The sequence below is a fragment of the Eretmochelys imbricata genome, chromosome 17 (genome assembly GCF_965152235.1).
Source record: "Eretmochelys imbricata isolate rEreImb1 chromosome 17, rEreImb1.hap1, whole genome shotgun sequence".
NCBI lineage: Eukaryota > Metazoa > Chordata > Testudines > Cheloniidae > Eretmochelys > Eretmochelys imbricata.
Genome location: NC_135588.1, coordinates 2,580,559 through 2,598,499, shown reverse-complemented (window position 1 = coordinate 2,598,499; position 17,941 = coordinate 2,580,559). Strand labels below are relative to the sequence as shown.

The window sequence follows — 17,941 nt, the reverse complement described above, 5'->3', positions numbered from 1 at the left end:
TTATCACCATTTGATTTTATGAACAGATTTAGATAAAGCAGCTCTATAGCAATTGGTTTCTCAGAAATGTCTTGCCATTTATTTTCTTCCTGCTTTGTTTTTGCCCAGGGCTCCTCAAATCTTTACAGCAACATAAGGATACCCCAGTGCTGAGAATGGATGACTGCATCACAGACCATACCCAGAGCCCTGTGATCTGAAGAGGTCACCCTTAAAGTGTTTGTAGTAAGTAAATGGGAATGTTATGCTAGACCACAGAAGGCACATTGCAGCAGTTCTGGAATTTTCCCATTAAATTAGACGATCCTAACGAACATTACTTTAGGCTCCCCCCCCCCCCCCACCGCCTCCCAGGCCTCTCACCACTTACAGAAATTCAGGCCACGTCTATGTTATGTGCTTTGTATAGCCCATAAAGCTAGTGGGGGTCAGGGGAATTTCACAGCAGTTGACTTATTTGCCATCTATGGAAGGTGTCTGTACCAGCACCCAAGACTGGTTGGTCCATCATGATGACTTTAAGTCTCATCTTTTCAAACAGTGAGTCAATGGTTTGGGGCAAGGGGGACAATGGAATTAATGGTGGCCCTGAAAGGATAGGATGGGAGTAAGCCACCCAGTGTCTTCTGAGGTTGATTTTGAGTTGTGACCAGCTGCCGCCAGGAAACCCAAGGCTGAGAGATATAAAACTATCTGCAGCACTTATCTGGCTCCCATCACGGTAGTACCTGTGCACTACACAATAATGGATTTATCCTCACAACCCCCCTGTGCAGCAGGCCAGGGCTATTATCCCATTCGGCAGCTGTGGCAAAGAGAGGCTAAGTCACTTCCCAAAGGTCACACAGAAAGTCTGAGGCAGATCAAGGACTTGAAGGCAGATCTCGTGGGTCCTAGGCTAGTGCCTAACCACTGGACCATCCTTCCTCTCCCTTCCTGCTATATAACATAGCAAACTCACTTCCACAATAGCCTCCATTCTCCTCCTCCCGGGTATAAACATAGCAGTGTTTCTGTGAATATCTGCCCTAGTTACCAGTGTGAGTGGTAGCCTTCCACTGACATCCAATGTCCATTCTTTGAACTGCACTGCCAGGGCCTCCTTTCGCATTTCTGCCACCTGAGACTTGATTTTCTCCACCTGCTCCCTTTGCTCACGGTTTTTCTTTACCTCAGACTTCATCCTGGCTAGCCTGTAAGGCATGGGCGTATGGATCATAAAGTTACTGTCATAGGCTGAGCTAAGTTTGGTTTGACCTCTCCTGAGGAACAGCAGGAAATGGAAGTAATTGCACACTGTAATTCCTGTACTTTCTATTACATTAGGTGTTTTCCCCATTGAAATAGTTGATCTTTTGGGCAACAAACTACCAGTCAAATTCTATATAAACACTCACAATCCATGTCTTCATGAGGCAGCTCTTGGAAGGCGAGAATGTTTGTCATGAAGTGGAAGTCTCTGCTGAAGGCCAGTGTAATTAAGAATTTGAATGCAGAGCTTGAGTATCAAGTACATCACTGTAGAGAGAGCCTTTTGTGAAAGGTGCATGGAACTCTCTCTGAGCCCAGAGACAGTCAGACATTTAGGGACAAAATTATCCCTGGTGCAACTCTAGTGACTTGCAGAGTTACACAAAGGGTGGATTTTGCCCTTAAAGAATGCACCTTTCTATGATGGTGCTAATCATTAATTATGGAGATGTTCTTCAATTTTCCTGCCGAACATTTTAGCAGGAACTGAGGGGTATAATTTTGCTTCACGTAATTTAACAACAAAATTACATTACTATGCATTTGTCTCAGAGCCTATGTATCATTTAATGTAAGAATTGCACTGGCAGTGAACTATGTTTAATGAATTTTCCAAAGTGCTATTGCACAATAAAATTCTCACTGCTTTAGGACAGGGATAATTTGCCTACCATGCTTCTGTTTTTTATTGAACACAGGGTTTGCAAGCCTGGACCAGAAGTGCCTTTCTTTCTTCTGGATTCTAGCTGTTTTCCTTCTCTAACCTATCAGAAGGGCATTTGCCAGTCCTCCATTTTGTAGCCAGGATAAAAGGATTTTATTAAACTGATCATGTATAGATTTTTTTTTCTTCTGTAAAATATAAGTAAAGTCTTCAGGAAAACAACCCCATGAATGGCACTCATTGTGCCTATAGCTACAGGGTAACAGCTCAATTATGGGGGGAGAGGGTCTGGAGTTTTTTATTCCCATTTCAATGGATTGTTAAAGAGTCTTTGTCTCTGTATTGAGAGCTCCTAACTGTTCCTTTCACCCATGTACTGTGCATTCACTGAGCCAGATATTGCTCTAAGTTATGCCAGTCTATAACTAGCAGGAGTAAGTGGTGCTACTCCTGTTTGTCTCTTGTCACTGAGAGCAAAGTCTGGCCCCAGGACTGTAATTTAACCAGATGATTTCTCTCTTCTCCAAGATTGTTTTTTCACTTAAGGTGTGATGATAATCTGATACTATCCCTGACCTCTCACTATAGTTTAGGAACAAGGCTTGCAATTATAAAGCAATTACATTTTAATTAATAATAAGGCCTATTTAACATATTATAATAACACACTGGCTACAGTAATATTTATCACTAGGTCAGTGTTAAGTCATGACCATTTATCATGGAAGCTTCTTCATCAGTCACTCAGTTGCCCAGTATATGAGAGGCATATGAATGATGCACGCGAGAGAGTCTTGTGAAACTTAACCCTCTTAGACCTTCTGCAACACTTATGATTTCACTTGGGCCTCAGGGCTCCACAGCCCTATTTTTAACGGGATTCTTGGAGGTGATTCCTGCAGCTCCAAATGGCACAGAGCTGTCTTTGTCTTGATCTGTTCCTTCATTTCCTTCTGCAGTGTTTTCACTTGGGATCATTTCTAATCTTGATAAAATGGTGAGATATGTGGATCAGATCCAACCTCAGAATGAGCAGCCAAATTAGGGAATTTACAAAAGGGCTTGCCCGACTACCACAAAAAAGTTATTTCTCACTTCTCCTGGCCTCTTAGATTTTAAATATTTGCTGTCCACTGGCACTGCCCAATTAATGGCCAGATATTTTGAAGAGCTGAGTGGAAACTGTGGGTCCTTAGCACCTCTCAGGACCAGGCCACATGTGGCTAAGTTGTTAACCGCAAAGAGGTAAAGGTCTGAGCCTCTGGCTTCTTATGCCTACATAGCAGTAAGTGTACTAACATCTCTAATTACCAATATAACAAGGACAGGATGCGCCTCTGTTTTCTTTACGCTTTCCCGGGAGCCTTCACTGTGTCAATGAAAATCCCTGCTAAAATCTTTCCCACATCTAGCCTCACATGGGGCATTGAATCTAGTCTTTGCAACATCAGAAATTCTGGGGCTAGCTCATCTATGGATAAAATCATAACAAACGTCAGCTGAAGGTGGATGCAGCTTCTGCGCTGATCTGTCAACAATGTTTTTGCTTTCGCTTTGAGATGAAAAGAAGGAAGACTGCTTGGATTGAGTCCCACTGTAAACCCATAACACTGCAAATAGAAGCCTTCTCCACACCTGTTCTAGGAGAATCCTGAGTATATTGGACGCAGGAAGGACTACCAGGCTGTGCAGAATATAGGGATAATTAATATCGTTGAGCAGATTTCTGCCACAAGACGAGCATGTAGATTTGGCTCGGTGTAAGTAATGCCCTGTGGTTTAGAGTATGTACACGTTTATCAAGACCATGCAGACCTTGGTTATTACTGACCCTACAGAACGGAACCTGTGTGTGAAGGCTCACTGCTCAAGTGCAACACTATGGGGAAAACCTTGGTCCTGTTTAAGTCAACAGGAGTTTTGCCATTGACTTCGGTGAGGGCAGGACTTCACTCTATAACAAATGGCAGGTAGATGTACATACAAGAAGAAATAAATATTAAGGCAAGGAAAAAGATTTCAGTTTGCAGATATCAACTTATAAATGACAACGGGGAAAAATTACATTAAAAATTCCTTGACAAGGGCCTTTAAATTCAAACGGCACTTGGCTTAAAAAAATCCACAAAATAAATGGGGAAACTGCCCTGTTTACTGCTAGGAAAAAGCCAAACTATGGGACTAACTGAAAGACAACTGCTTTCTGATGTGATTCAACCCCTAACACCATGATACAATGGAGCAGGGTCTTGGGAAACCTAATTCCCTTTTCTGGACTGCTTTAATAATGCTGCAAAGAAGAGATGTACCAGTTGCCAAATTAAATGGATCAAGAAAGTTCTCTGTAACTTAAAAACAGGAAATAAACTTAGAAACATTTCAACTATCAGCCCCTCTTCAGGAATGATTAGCAAACACAAAGCAGGATTAACTCCAATGTAAGAGTTGCCAGACTGCTTTGATGATTAATTTGGGCAGTGCCAAACACAAGGGACGGTATGTGCTATACATGCAGTGTGCTGCAATTTTGTTTCTCTAGGAAGCTTGTTCCAGCTATTACCATGTGGTCCTGAAAGGGCATGTAAATGCGTTTTCCTTTTGTCCTTGGGTGCAGGACAAAGATTGTCCCACTGCAGAAGTTTCCATCTGGTTATAACAGTCCTGGGTAGATGCACCATGGTGGGAACACATTTGTTAGTAATGCATATGATAAGCAGAGATATCTTTAGGGTGACTCCCTGCACAAAGAAGCATGTTTAGGAAGGAAGGAAGCCCCTGTTCTCCCACATATGGATGCATGAATCAGCTGGATGCATTGGCATCCTTTGAACAAAACCAGACATTAATTCAGGTGTGAGTTGGTTCAGATAAAAAGGAACTTCTCCCACCCCACTCTCATGAACTCCTGGCCTCCCAACATGGTCACAGTTAAGGTGGGGATGGAAGAAGCCAGAGAAAGTTCAGCTAGGGTGGATAAATTTTGGATAAGCAACTGAGGTGAAATCCTGGCCCTTCTGAATTTAATGGCAAAACTCCCATTGATTTCAATGGGGCCAGGATTTCACTCCTGAACTTTGGGTGCTTACATGAGCCATTCTGAGCTCCCCTTGCCATTCGTCTCCTAATTTGTTCTACTTGGAAAGCCAGCGACTCATGGCAAGTATTATGCACCAGAGCATGGTGGGAGCAAAAGCTTGTAGTGCAGCTATGGAGTCCCCAGATTTAATGATAGGTTTCAGAGCAGCAGCCAATGAAGTGAGCTGTAGCTCACGAAAGCTTATGCTTAAATAAATTTGTTAGTCTCTAAGGTGCCACAAGTACCCCAGATTTAAGAACACCATACTAATCCTGTGATCCTGCCAGACACAAATATGGAAATCCTAAAATAATGCAAACACAAATCCCATGATACTACCTGTTACTGCCATGGCTGTGTAAATCCCCTGGCACTGACAGCCATGGAGAGGCTAACTGCTGTGACTCCTCATACAGATTTCCTGAGCATCAGCTCTCAGACTCTTCCATATCGGTCAAGCTAAGAACTTAACTCCCAAATTTTAAACTGGAATTACCAGCCCAAAGCAAAGGTAAAGCATGAAATCATAAATCTCATAATAAATGGCAAGCCAAAATGCTGAGTGCTCATGTGCTGATCACCAGTCTAGCTACATTTAAAGGCAGGTAAATAGAGTTAAATGCAATTCATAAGAGTCAATTATCACTGCTTTAATTGTATCAGGTATAGGTTATGTATGTGCCTAAGTACTACAACAGCATAAAGAAAAGAAGTACTTGTGGCACCTTAGAGACTAACCAATTTATTTGACCATAAGCTTTCGTGAGCTACAGCTCACTTCATCGGATGCATACTGTGGAAACTGCAGAAGACATTATATACACAGAGACCATGAAACAATACCTCCTCCCACCCCACTCTCCTGCTGGTAATAGCTTATCTAAAGTGATCACTCTCCTTACAATGTGTATGATAATCAAGTTGAGCCATTTCCAGCACAAATCCAGGTTTTCTCACCCTCCGCCCCGCCCCCCAAACTCACTCTCCTGCTGGTAATAGCCCATCCAAAGTGACCACTCTCTTTACAATGTGTATGATAATCAAGGTGGGCCATTTCCAGCACAAATCCAGGTTTTCTCACACACACACCCCCCACCAAAACACACACACACAAACTCACTCTCCTGCTGGTAATAGCTTATCCAAAGTGACCACTCTCCCTACAATGTGCATGATAATCAAGGTGGGCCATTTCCAGCACAAATCCAGGTTTTCTCACCCCCCCACCCCCATATACACACAAACTCACTCTCCTGCTGGTAACAGCCCATCCAAAGCGACCACTCTCCCCACAATGTGCATGATAATCAAGGTGGGCCATTTCCAGCACAAATCCAGGTCTTCTCACCCCCCCCCCCCACAAACTCACTCTCCTGCTGGTAATAGCTCATCCAAACTGACCACTCTCCTTACAATGTGTATGATAATCAAGGTGGGCCATTTCCAGCATAAATCCAAGTTTAACCAGAATGTCTGGGGGGGGGTAGGAAAAAACAAGAGGAAATAGGCTACCTTGCATAATGACTTAGCCACTCCCAGTGTCTGTCACTCCCAGGTGCTGTTGTCATCATGAATAGGTCGGAATATGAACAAGAGGCTGCTCGGCAGCTCTCCAACACCACTTTCTACAAGCCATTACCCTATGATCCCACTGAGAGTTACCAAAAGCAACTACAGCATTTGCTCAAGAAACTTCCTGAAAAAGCACAAGAACAAATCCGCACAGACACACCCCTGGAGCCCTGACCTGGGGTATTCTGTCTGCTACCCAAGATCCATAAACCTGGAAATCCTGGACGCCCCATCATCTCAGGCATTGGCACCCTGACAGCAGGATTGTCTGGCTATGTAGACTCCCTCCTCAGGCCCTATACTACCAGCACTCCCAGCTACCTTCGAGACACCACTGACTTCCTGAGGAAACTACAATCCATCGGTGATCTTCCTGATAACACCATCCTGGCCACTATGGATGTAGAAGCCCTCTACACTAACATTCCACACAAAGATGGACTACAAGCCATCAAGAACACTATCCCCGATAATATCACGGCTAACCTGGTGGCTGAACTTTGTGACTTTGTCCTTACCCATAACTATTTTACATTTGGGGACAATGTATACCTTCAGATCAGCGGCACTGCTATGGGTACCCGCATGGCCCCACAGTATGCCAACATTTTTATGGCTGATTTAGAACAACGCTTCCTCAGCTCTCGTCCCCTAATGCCCCTACTCTACTTGCGCTATATTGATGACATCTTCATCATCTGGACCCAAGGAAAAGAAGCCCTTGAGGAATTCCACCATGATTTCAACAATTTCCATCCCACCATCAACCTCAGCCTGGTCCAGTCCACACAAGAGATCCACTTCCTGGACACTACAGTGCTAATAAACAATGGTCACATAAACACCACCCTATACCGGAAACCTACTGACCGCTATTCCTACCTGCATGCCTCCAGCTTTCACCCAGACCACACCACACGATCCATCGTCTACAGCCAAGCTCTGCGATACAACCGCATTTGCTCCAACCCCTCAGACAGAGACAAACACCTACAAGATCTCTGTCAAGCATTCTTACAACTACAATACCCACCTGCTGAAGTGAAGTAACAGACTGACAGAGCCAGAAGAGTTCCCAGAAGTCACCTACTACAGGACAGGCCTAACAAAGAAAATAACAGAACGCCACTAGCCGTCACCTTCAGCCCCCAACTAAAACCTCTCCAACGCATTATTAAGGATCTACAACCTATCCTGAAGGGTGACCCAACACTCTCGCCTATCTTGGGAGACAGGCCAGTCCTTGCCTACAGACAGCCCCGCAACCTGAAGCAAATACTCACCAACAACCACATACCACACAACAGAACCACTAACCCAGGAACCTATCCTTGCAACAAAGCCCGTTGCCAACTGTGTCCACATATCTATTCAGGGGACACCATCACAGGGCCTAATCACATCAGCCAAACTATCAGAGGTTTGTTCACCTGCACATCCACCAGTGTGATATATGCCATCATGTGCCAGCAATGCCCCTCTGCCATGTACATTGGTCAAACTGGACAGTCTCTATGTAAAAGAATAAATGGACACAAATCAGATGTCAAGAATTATAACATTCATAAACCAGTCGGAGAACACTTCAATCTCTCTGGTCACGCAATTACAGACATGAAGGTCGCTATCTTACAACAAAAAAACTTCAAATCCAGACTCCAGCGAGAAACTGCTGAATTGGAATTCATTTGCAAATTGGATACTATTAATTTAGGCTTAAATAGAGACTGGGAGTGGCTAAGTCATTATGCAAGGTAGCCTATTTCCCCTTGTTTTTTCCTACCCCCCCCCCGATGTTCTGGTTAAACTTGGGTTTATGCTGGAAATGGCCCACCTTGATTATCATACACATTGTAAGGAGAGTGGTCAGTTTGGATGAGCTATTACCAGCAGGAGAGTGAGTTTGTGTGTGGGGGCGGGGGGTGAGAAGACCTGGATTTGTGCTGGAAATGGCCCACCTTGATTATCATGCACATTGTGGGGAGAGTGGTCGCTTTGGATGGGCTGTTACCAGCAGGAGAGTGAGTTTGTGTGTATATGGGGGTGGGGGGGTGAGAAAACCTGGATTTGTGCTGGAAATGGCCCACCTTGATTATCATGCACATTGTAGGGAGAGTGGTCACTTTGGATAAGCTATTACCAGCAGGAGAGTGAGTTTGTGTGTGTGGTTTTTGGAAGGGGGTGGGGTGAGAAAACCTGGATTTGTGCTGGAAATGGCCCACCTTGATTATCATACACATTGTAAAGAGAGTGGTCACTTTGGATGGGCTATTACCAGCAGGAGAGTGAGTTTGTGGGGGGGCGGAGGGTGAGAAAACCTGGATTTGTGCTGGAAATGGCCCAACTTGATTATCATACACATTGTAAGGAGAGTGATCACTTTAGATAAGCTATTACCAGCAGGAGAGTGGGGTGGGAGGAGATATTGTTTCATGGTCTCTGTGTATATAATGTCTTCTGCAGTTTCCACAGTATGCATCCGATGAAGTGAGCTGTAGCTCACGAAAGCTTATGTTCAAATAAATTGGTTAGTCTCTAAGGTGCCACAAGTCCTCCTTTTCTTTTTGCAAATACAGACTAACACGGCTGTTACTCTGAAACCTACAACAGCATATGCATTAGAAATACGAGAGAGAGAGAGAGAGAGAGAGAGAGATTTAACCATATTCCTTTATTCATTTAATAACTGGGAACTTCCATTATCTTAGTTTAGAGTCTAGACATGAGACATTTTATGTCAACATCTTCTTTCCTTAATTCCTGACACCCAAACCTGACTTCAGTTTTATGCAAATAGATGAGAGTACTGTACAAATCCTGTTATTCTACCAAAACAGACTCTGGAATAAAGTGATCGGGAAGTTAATGAGTAGTTCTGACATTATTGCTGCCCACTCTGGTGCCTTTCATTAACACAGATGTTCACTTGCATATTTTTCTGAATTGACAAATCAAGACGAATGTATTATTTATTAATGCAACTGAATTTTATAATCTCCTCATGTGAGATGCTGTAGAAAAATATACATGAATTATATAACACTGGACCAAACTGTGCAGAGAAAACCAGCTCATCTGCTAATTTAGGATGGGCAATAATGATTCAAAGGGAAGTGCTGACGGAAAGAGAGCCTACAATGGATAAATGTGAACGGATCTGAAATGAACATAGCTACAGAAGGATTGTAGCAAACGTTTTCCTGGAGGGAGATCCCAAGGAGAACCAAGACAGCCCTGCCCTTGGTCCAGTCAAGAGAAATCCTCAGGATGGGCACCAGAGGAACTTGGCTAACCCTGTTTTCATTCTCTTTGGAGGGACATAAGGGGAAAAGGGCCTCAGGAGTGTCTGGCCTATGTTGTTAACATTGGTGCTAAAAATGTCCAGAAAGGTCATAAAGTGTCCTCATTCCATGCGCACGGTGTCAAATCAAGCACTGCCTACACAGTGGGGGTAGGATACTGCCTTAAATCTGCATAAGCCATTGATTGACTATATCTGCCATGTGCTGGCATCTCTCTTGCTTCCAAGACTCGAAGAAGACAGCTGCTGGCCATGGCACAGAACTCCAGGGGATTCATTTGGTGCCGGAGGATGCACTTTTGCCATCCCAGATTACAGTCACTGTATCCAATTAAGGAATGTACTGCTTTTTCTAAAATGAATACAGAGATACCATGAGAAGGGTATATTATAACCAAGCATAGTTTAAACTCACTCACCTGTTAAGTGCTGTATCAGGCACCTGAGTTTTCAACTCCTCCATGACAGCCTTCATCCCTCTCTTGTAGGGATCTAGTTTTGCAGATGTATCAAACTGAGGGTTATGCCTCATCAGATATTCTCCTAGAAAATTAATGGGATCAAACTTGGGTGGATCTTGGTCTGTTTCAAGCACCTTCTTTCCTTCCACTTCCATTAACAATTTTTCTACTCCTGGGACTAATGTGGGTAGGAGTTTGTCGAGCAAATAGGCCCTGGTGTCCCTTGTCATCTTCTCTTCACTCAGCCATTCCTTAGACAGCCAGTCCAGAGGTTCTTTCTTTTTTATCTTTTCTTCCTCTGCCTTACGTACGTGAATCTTTTCCACCTTTTCCCTTTGTAGATTCAACGCTCTCTGTTGTACCTTCTCATAGAATGTCTCTTTCCATTGAGCATCCTTTCTGAGACCTGGCAGCGTAGCACTCTCCTGGCTTCTCCTTTTTGCTCTGATGGGCATACTCTGAACACTAAGCTTGGGGAGTTTCAGTCCAGGAGTTTGGCCTTCATCTTCTGGCACAGCAGCCATATTTCACTGTGGTACATGCAAAAGCAGATCAACACCATGTAATTCTGAAAGACATGGCAGAAATGTCTTAGATAGATAGAAAATACAAGGGAAAACAAATCTATACAGTTAGAAAACAATCAGTAGATGTTTCTTTTACATTCCTTTTCTAAATCAGAAATTGTTACTTTGCACTCCTAAATAAATACAGCCCATTTCATCTGAGGAGCTTAAAATGCTTTACAAGCATTAATTATTAATTAATTAATTAATTATGCCTCACAGTGACCCTGAGAGATCCTGGAGCTAAATATTTGTATTCCCTTTTATGGATGGGGAACTGAGCCACACAGAAGGGTGCTCAAGGTGACCCAGCTAGTCAAAGGCGGAGTTGGGAATAGACTCAGGCGTGCTGTCTATCAGTCCCCCATTTTAACCATTAGACAACAGTTCCCCTTCCTTGTTTCCAACTTTTCTAATAATTCCCATGAGACATGGGATACAGGAAGTAATATGTGTGTAGTAACAGATGCCTGAGGCTGGGAGTTTTCCATGTAGCATCAACACCCTATTTTCTGCTATTCAGAACTGCCCATTTTGTCTCCATGTTTCCCATGCCCCTGGGAAGCAGTGAGGCAGATACTACGCCTACTTTACTTCATTCTATCTGCCGCCCTGACCGGGAAAACCGAGAAGTCTGCTGCTTGCCGGGGGCTAAGATTCGCGATGTGACGGAGAGACTGCCGAGACTCACCAAGCCCTCGGATCGCTACCCCTTCCTGCTTCTCCACGTGGGCACCAATGATACTGCCAAGAATGACCTTGAGCGGATCACTGCGGACTACGTGGCTCTGGGAAGAAGGATAAAGGAGTTTGAGGCGCAAGTGGTGTTCTCGTCCATCCTCCCCGTGGAAGGAAAAGGCCTGGGTAGGGACCGTCGAATCGTGGAAGTCAACGAATGGCTACGCAGGTGGTGTCGGAGAGAAGGCTTTGGATTCTTTGACCATGGGATGGTGTTCCATGAAGGAGGAGTGCTGGGCAGAGACGGGCTCCATCTTACGAAGAGAGGGAAGAGCATCTTTGCCAGCAGGCTGGCTAACCTAGTGAGGAGGGCTTTAAACTAGGTTCACCGGGGGAAGGAGACCAAAGCCCTGAGGTAAGTGGGAAAGAGGGATACCGGGAGGAAGCACAGGCAGAAATGTCTGTGAGGGGAGGGCTCCTGCCTCATACTGGGAATGAGGGGCGATCAACAGGTTATCTCAAGTGCTTATATACGAATGCACAAAGCCTTGGAAACAAGCAGGGAGAACTGGAGGTCCTGGTGATGTCAAGGAACTATGATGTGATTGGAATCACAGAGACTTGGTGGGATAACTCACATGACTGGAGTACTGTCATGGATGGTTATAAACTGTTCAGGAAGGACAGGCAGGGCAGAAAAGGTGGGGGAGTAGCACTGTATGTAAGGGAGCAGTATGACTGCTCAGAGCTCCGGTACGAAACTATAGAAAAACCTGAGTGTCTCTGGATTAAGTTTAGAAGTGTGTGCAACAAGAGTGATGTAGTGGTGGGAGTCTGCTATAGACCACCGGACCAGGGGGATGAGGTGGATGAGGCTTTCTTCCGGCAGCTCACGGAAGCTACTAGATCGCATGCCCTGATTCTCATGGGTGACTTTAATTTTCCTGATATCTGCTGGGAAAGCAATACTGCGGTGCATAGACAATCCAGGAAGTTTTTGGAAAGCGTAGGGGACAATTTCCTGGTGCAAGTGCTAGAGGAGCCAACTAGGGGGGGCGCTTTTCTTGACCTGCTGCTCACAAACTGGGTAGAATTAGTGGGGGAAGCAAAAGTGGATGGGAATCTGGGAGGCAGTGACCATGAGTTGGTTGAGTTCAGGATCCTGACGCAGGGAAGAAAGGTAAGCAGCAGGATACGGACCCTGGACTTCAGGAAAGCAGACTTCGACTCCCTCAGGGAACGGATGGCCAGGATCCCCTGGGGGACTAACTTGAAGGGGAAAGGAGTCCAGGAGAGCTGGCTGTATTTCAAGGAATCCCTGTTGAGGTTACAGGGACAAACCATCCCGATGAGTCGAAAGAATAGTAAATATGGCAGGCGACCGGCTTGGCTTAACGGTGAAATCCTAGCGGATCTTAAACATAAAAAAGAAGCTTACAAGAAGTGGAAGGTTGGACATATGACCAGGGAAGAGTATAAAAATATTGCTCGGGCATGTAGGAATGAAATCAGGAGGGCCAAATCGCACCTGGAGCTGCAGCTAGCGAGAGATGTCAAGAGTAACAAGAAGGGTTTCTTCAGGTATGTTGGCAACAAGAAGAAAGCCAAGGAAAGTGTGGGCCCCTTACTGAATGAGGGAGGCAACCTAGTGACAGAGGATGTGGAAAAAGCTAATGTACTCAATGCTTTTTTTGCCTCTGTTTTCACTAACAAGGTCAGCTCCCAGACTGCTACGCTGGGCATCACAAAATGGGGAAGAGATGGCCAGCCCTCTGTGGAGATAGAGGTGGTTAGGGACTATTTAGAAAAGCTGGACGTGCACAAGTCCATGGGGCCGGACGAGTTGCATCCGAGAGTGCTGAAGGAATTGGCGGCTGTGATTGCAGAGCCATTGGCCATTATCTTTGAAAACTCGTGGCGAACCGGGGAAGTCCCGGATGACTGGAAAAAGGCTAATGTAGTGCCAATCTTTAAAAAAGGGAAGAAGGAGGATCCTGGGAACTACAGGCCAGTCAGCCTCACCTCAGTCCCTGGAAAAATCATGGAGCAGGTCCTCAAAGAATCAATCTTGAAGTACTTGCATGAGAGGAAAGTGATCAGGAACAGCCAGCATGGATTCACCAAGGGAAGGTCATGCCTGACTAATCTAATCACCTTTTATGATGAGATTACTGGTTCTGTGGATGAAGGGAAAGCAGTGGATGTATTGTTTCTTGACTTTAGCAAAGCTTTTGACACGGTCTCCCACAGTATTCTTGTCAGCAAGTTAAGGAAGTATGGGCTGGATGAATGCACTATAGGGTGGGTAGAAAGCTGGCTAGATTGTCGGGCTCAACGGGTAGTGATCAATGGCTCCATGTCTAGTTGGCAGCCGGTGTCAAGTGGAGTGCCCCAGGGGTCGGTCCTGGGGCCGGTTTTGTTCAATATCTTCATAAATGATCTGGAGGATGGTGTGGATTGCACTCTCAGCAAATTTGCGGACGATACTAAACTGGGAGGAGTGGTAGATACGCTGGAGGGGAGGGATAGGATACAGAAGGACCTAGACAAATTGGAGGATTGGGCCAAAAGAAATCACATGAGGTTCAATAAGGATAAGTGCAGGGTCCTGCACTTAGGACGGAAGAATCCAATGCACCGCTACAGACTAGGGACCGAATGGCTAGGCAGCAGTTCTGCGGAAAAGGACCTAGGGGTGACAGTGGACGAGAAGCTGGATATGAGTCAGCAGTGTGCCCTTGTTGCCAAGAAGGCCAATGGCATTTTGGGATGTATACGTAGGGGCATAGCGAGCAGATCGAGGGACGTGATCGTCCCCCTCTATTCGACATTGGTGAGGCCTCATCTGGAGTACTGTGTCCAGTTTTGGGCCCCACACTACAAGAAGGATGTGGATAAATTGGAGAGAGTCCAGCGAAGGGCAACAAAAATGATTAGGGGTCTAGAACACATGACTTATGAGGAGAGGCTGAGGGAGCTGGGATTGTTTAGCCTGCAGAAGAGAAGAATGAGGGGGGATTTGATAGCTGCTTTCAACTACCTGAAAGGGGGTTCCAAAGAGGATGGCTCTAGACTGTTCTCAATGGTAGCAGATGACAGAACGAGGAGTAATGGTCTCAAGTTGCAGTGGGGGAGGTTTAGATTGGATATTAGGAAAAACTTTTTCACTAAGAGGGTGGTGAAACACTGGAATGCGTTGCCTAGGGAGGTGGTGGAATCTCCTTCCTTGGAAGTTTTTAAGGTCAGGCTTGACAAAGCCCTGGCTGGGATGATTTAACTGGGAATTGGTCCTGCTTCAAGCAGGGGGTTGGACTAGATGACCTTCAGGGGTCCCTTCCAACCCTGATATTCTATGATTCTATGATTCTATGATTTTTTGCAAATGTTTGTCCTCTGCCCATTTTCCAGTGTGGAATGTTTCTCTATGGGGTTGGGATCTGCCACCCCTGCTATGGGACAGGGAGCTCTGTGTTAGGAAGATGATGAGACATTAAACTGGATCCTGAGGCTGAGTTGTTCTCCAGCATTTCATTCTGTGGGTCACTTTGAAAGTGGGTTAAGCTAACAGAGTGTTCACACATGGAGTTATTCAGGAATAGCTATTGTGCTTTAAATTTACATCCCACCTTAATCCCCGTTAACTTTCAAGTGTAGACAGACCCTAATCTCAGAGACCCTATCTTCCTTCATCTTGGTCTCTCATAATGTTCATTCTGTGGAGCACCAGGAAGGACAGTGTGGTCCTGAGGTGGTGCATGAGTCACAGTTTGAAAGCTACTTCTGTAACCCTTCATACATACAGCTCTCATCTGCCTCTATGGGAATTGAACACAGGGAATGCAGGCAGAATCTGACTTTACTAGCCAATTCAGAGACCAAAACACCATCACCATCCTGCAAAACACCCCTAACCCAGGGCTAAACAATAGCAAGGATAATCTCAATATCAGTAATGTCTCTGAGACAGTTTGACCAAAGCAAGGTAATTCCAAGTTAAGGCTGCAACTCTGCCCTGAACGTGCACCGTCCTGAATACAGGCATCCTTTAAAGGGGTTTCTGGCTGATTATGGCCTTTCAGTAGCCATATCAGTAGCACTGTTTTTGATATATTTTGCTATTTCCACTTCATTCCTAAATACTTGTAGCTGCTCTGAAGAGTTGAGCTTTTCAGGAAATGCACAAAAATGATATACGGCCATCTTGGCACACTAGTGTAATTACTAGCATGTTGACCTTCTGGTTCCTAGCCAGGGTTTGAGTCCAAATATTGCCTGAAATGGGTATGATGATCCCTAGCGGTAAATTTCTGGGTCGGCTTTCTGATAGGTCTGGTGGCACCCTCTAGTCATTTGTGCAGGGTGGTGATTATCTGCCTGGGGGGTTGGGGAGGATGGATTTATATGTCAGGGTGCTTGCCTGGCCCAAGAAATGGGTTATAAAAATGAGAACGTTCTTTCCCGTTAGCAGATATAACTGTAAAGGAGCACGGAGTTAGACAGGCAAGAAGGGAACTTGTCAACCCCATTGGATTGCCATTGGTTAGGTGAGTTTCTTTCAGTAACATGTAAAACCAAGCTCCTTTGGAACATTGGTAAGACATCGGGGGGTTAAGCCAATGTCCTGGCCAAATTTTAAATGAAGTAGTTATGTTGTGCCTACATAAACTACCGTTGCAATTTCAACTGGTTATGATATTTTTCTTCATTTCATTACAGTGTTGTGCAGTGTTTCTGTGCTTTGAAACAGTTGCTGCATTCCACTCTAGAGGTAATCGCATTTCAGTGACGACTGATGCGATCCCTACATATCCCACATTTACCTCCCAGGGTGATTGTGAGGATTAATTCATGTTTGTAAGGTGCCTTTACACAGAGTGAAAGACACTACAGAAACGCAAATAATCAATGGGTTTGATTCTCTATTCCATTAAGCCAGTGGTATAACTCCAAAACTGCGGTGAGGAAACAGGGAACCAGAACCATTAGCAAACTAGGAGAAGGAGGAACATGAGAACAGTCAATAATTATTACAATATTAGCAACATTCACCCCCAAAGTGTCAGGATCATACTCCAAACCTTGCATCTGTGAAGAGTTACAGGGCCAAATTCTCAGTTAATATGAATTACCATAGCTTCATTGATTTTGATGCAACTATGCTGATTTACACCAGCAGATAATCTGGCCCATAATTCACACAGCTCTCAAATGCTTAGACTATTCCCAAGTACAATCTTCCCTGGTGGTAACGAGCATAATGTACAAAGACAAGCTAGTTTTGAACACCAGTGAAACTCAAAAATTGATATAAAGGCTCTTCATACTGTTCAAAGTGAAAGCAAGACAAGCCTTTCACTAGGATACCATTTTCCTGGCTCCTTTTCTGTGTAGCAAACATTTTTGCTCGATAGCAACACACAAGTACAATTTGATTACCTCTCTGCATTCAGGATATTATCACTACGATAAAAATCCGCTCATAATCAAGATAGGTTTCACTAGAGATTTATTTATTTATTTATTGTAAAAAAATTTCCAAGTGATTATTTAGGGAATTTCTGAGTTATTGAAGTGCTTTCAAAAGAAGAGGCCAGTCTGGGAATTTGTTTAGCCCTGCCATTGCTCAAAAAATAATTGTCTTTCCCCAAAGAGCTTCAGATGAAGTTTTATCTGATTCATCACAATGGCCCAAATCCTCCAGTGTATTTAGGCACCTACGTACCTTTGAGGATCGATGCGATTGTGCCTAACATATTTGGAGTATTTTTTCTTTTTTTAAGTCCTGGTTAAAATCAACCTTTAAAACGACTGTGATTTCGCTTCCTGGAACTCTACTGAAGAACTGTTTTTCTTACCTTCCGGGCAGGTATCAAACCAGAAATGTTTCCTCCTGCTTTCAGAGAGGCATTACAGATGAATGAGAATTTAATATATACCCATCAGTTCCCAGCCATTAGAAAACTTACAAGTGAATTAGGGATTTCTCAGTCCTGCTGTGGAGCCAGGCTGTGAGTTTTACTCCTGGGTGTGTGTTTGAGGTTGCTAAGCAATAAATCCAAAGGTTGCTATGTCTCATCTACTACTCAGAACTGCAGTAGATTGTCCACTGCTGTTGGCAGTTCAATATAAATTCTTCCTTAACTTACATCATTGTGTCATATGACCGGGGAAAAAAGGGTCTAAAGAATGGCAACACATATAGCACTAAATTTCAGTGCTGCCCAGGAGAACATCCATCCGTGCCTAGGGACAGTAGGCTGACCTTCAGAGTCAGGGATCATGAATTCCAGCCCTGCCTCATTCACTAGGAACAGAAATGAAGAGATTTTAGGCCGAGCTGAGGATTGTACCAAACAGATGTGAGAACCTGAG

At 44.5% G+C, this 17,941-nt stretch overlaps 1 protein-coding gene across 1 annotated transcript in view; it reads right to left on the bottom strand.

Moving 5' to 3' along the window:
- Positions 1–10,849, bottom strand: part of EFCAB5 (EF-hand calcium binding domain 5) — a 53,921-nt gene extending 43,072 nt beyond the window's left edge. Inside the window, exons 1-2 of the mRNA XM_077836924.1 lie at positions 10,284–10,849; positions 1,037–1,193 (exon numbers count right to left, since the gene is read on the bottom strand). Coding sequence (XP_077693050.1) covers positions 1,037–1,193; positions 10,284–10,849 — 723 coding nt within the window. The remainder of the gene's footprint in view (positions 1–1,036; positions 1,194–10,283) is intronic.
- Between the last annotated feature and the right edge of the window lie 7,092 nt (positions 10,850–17,941).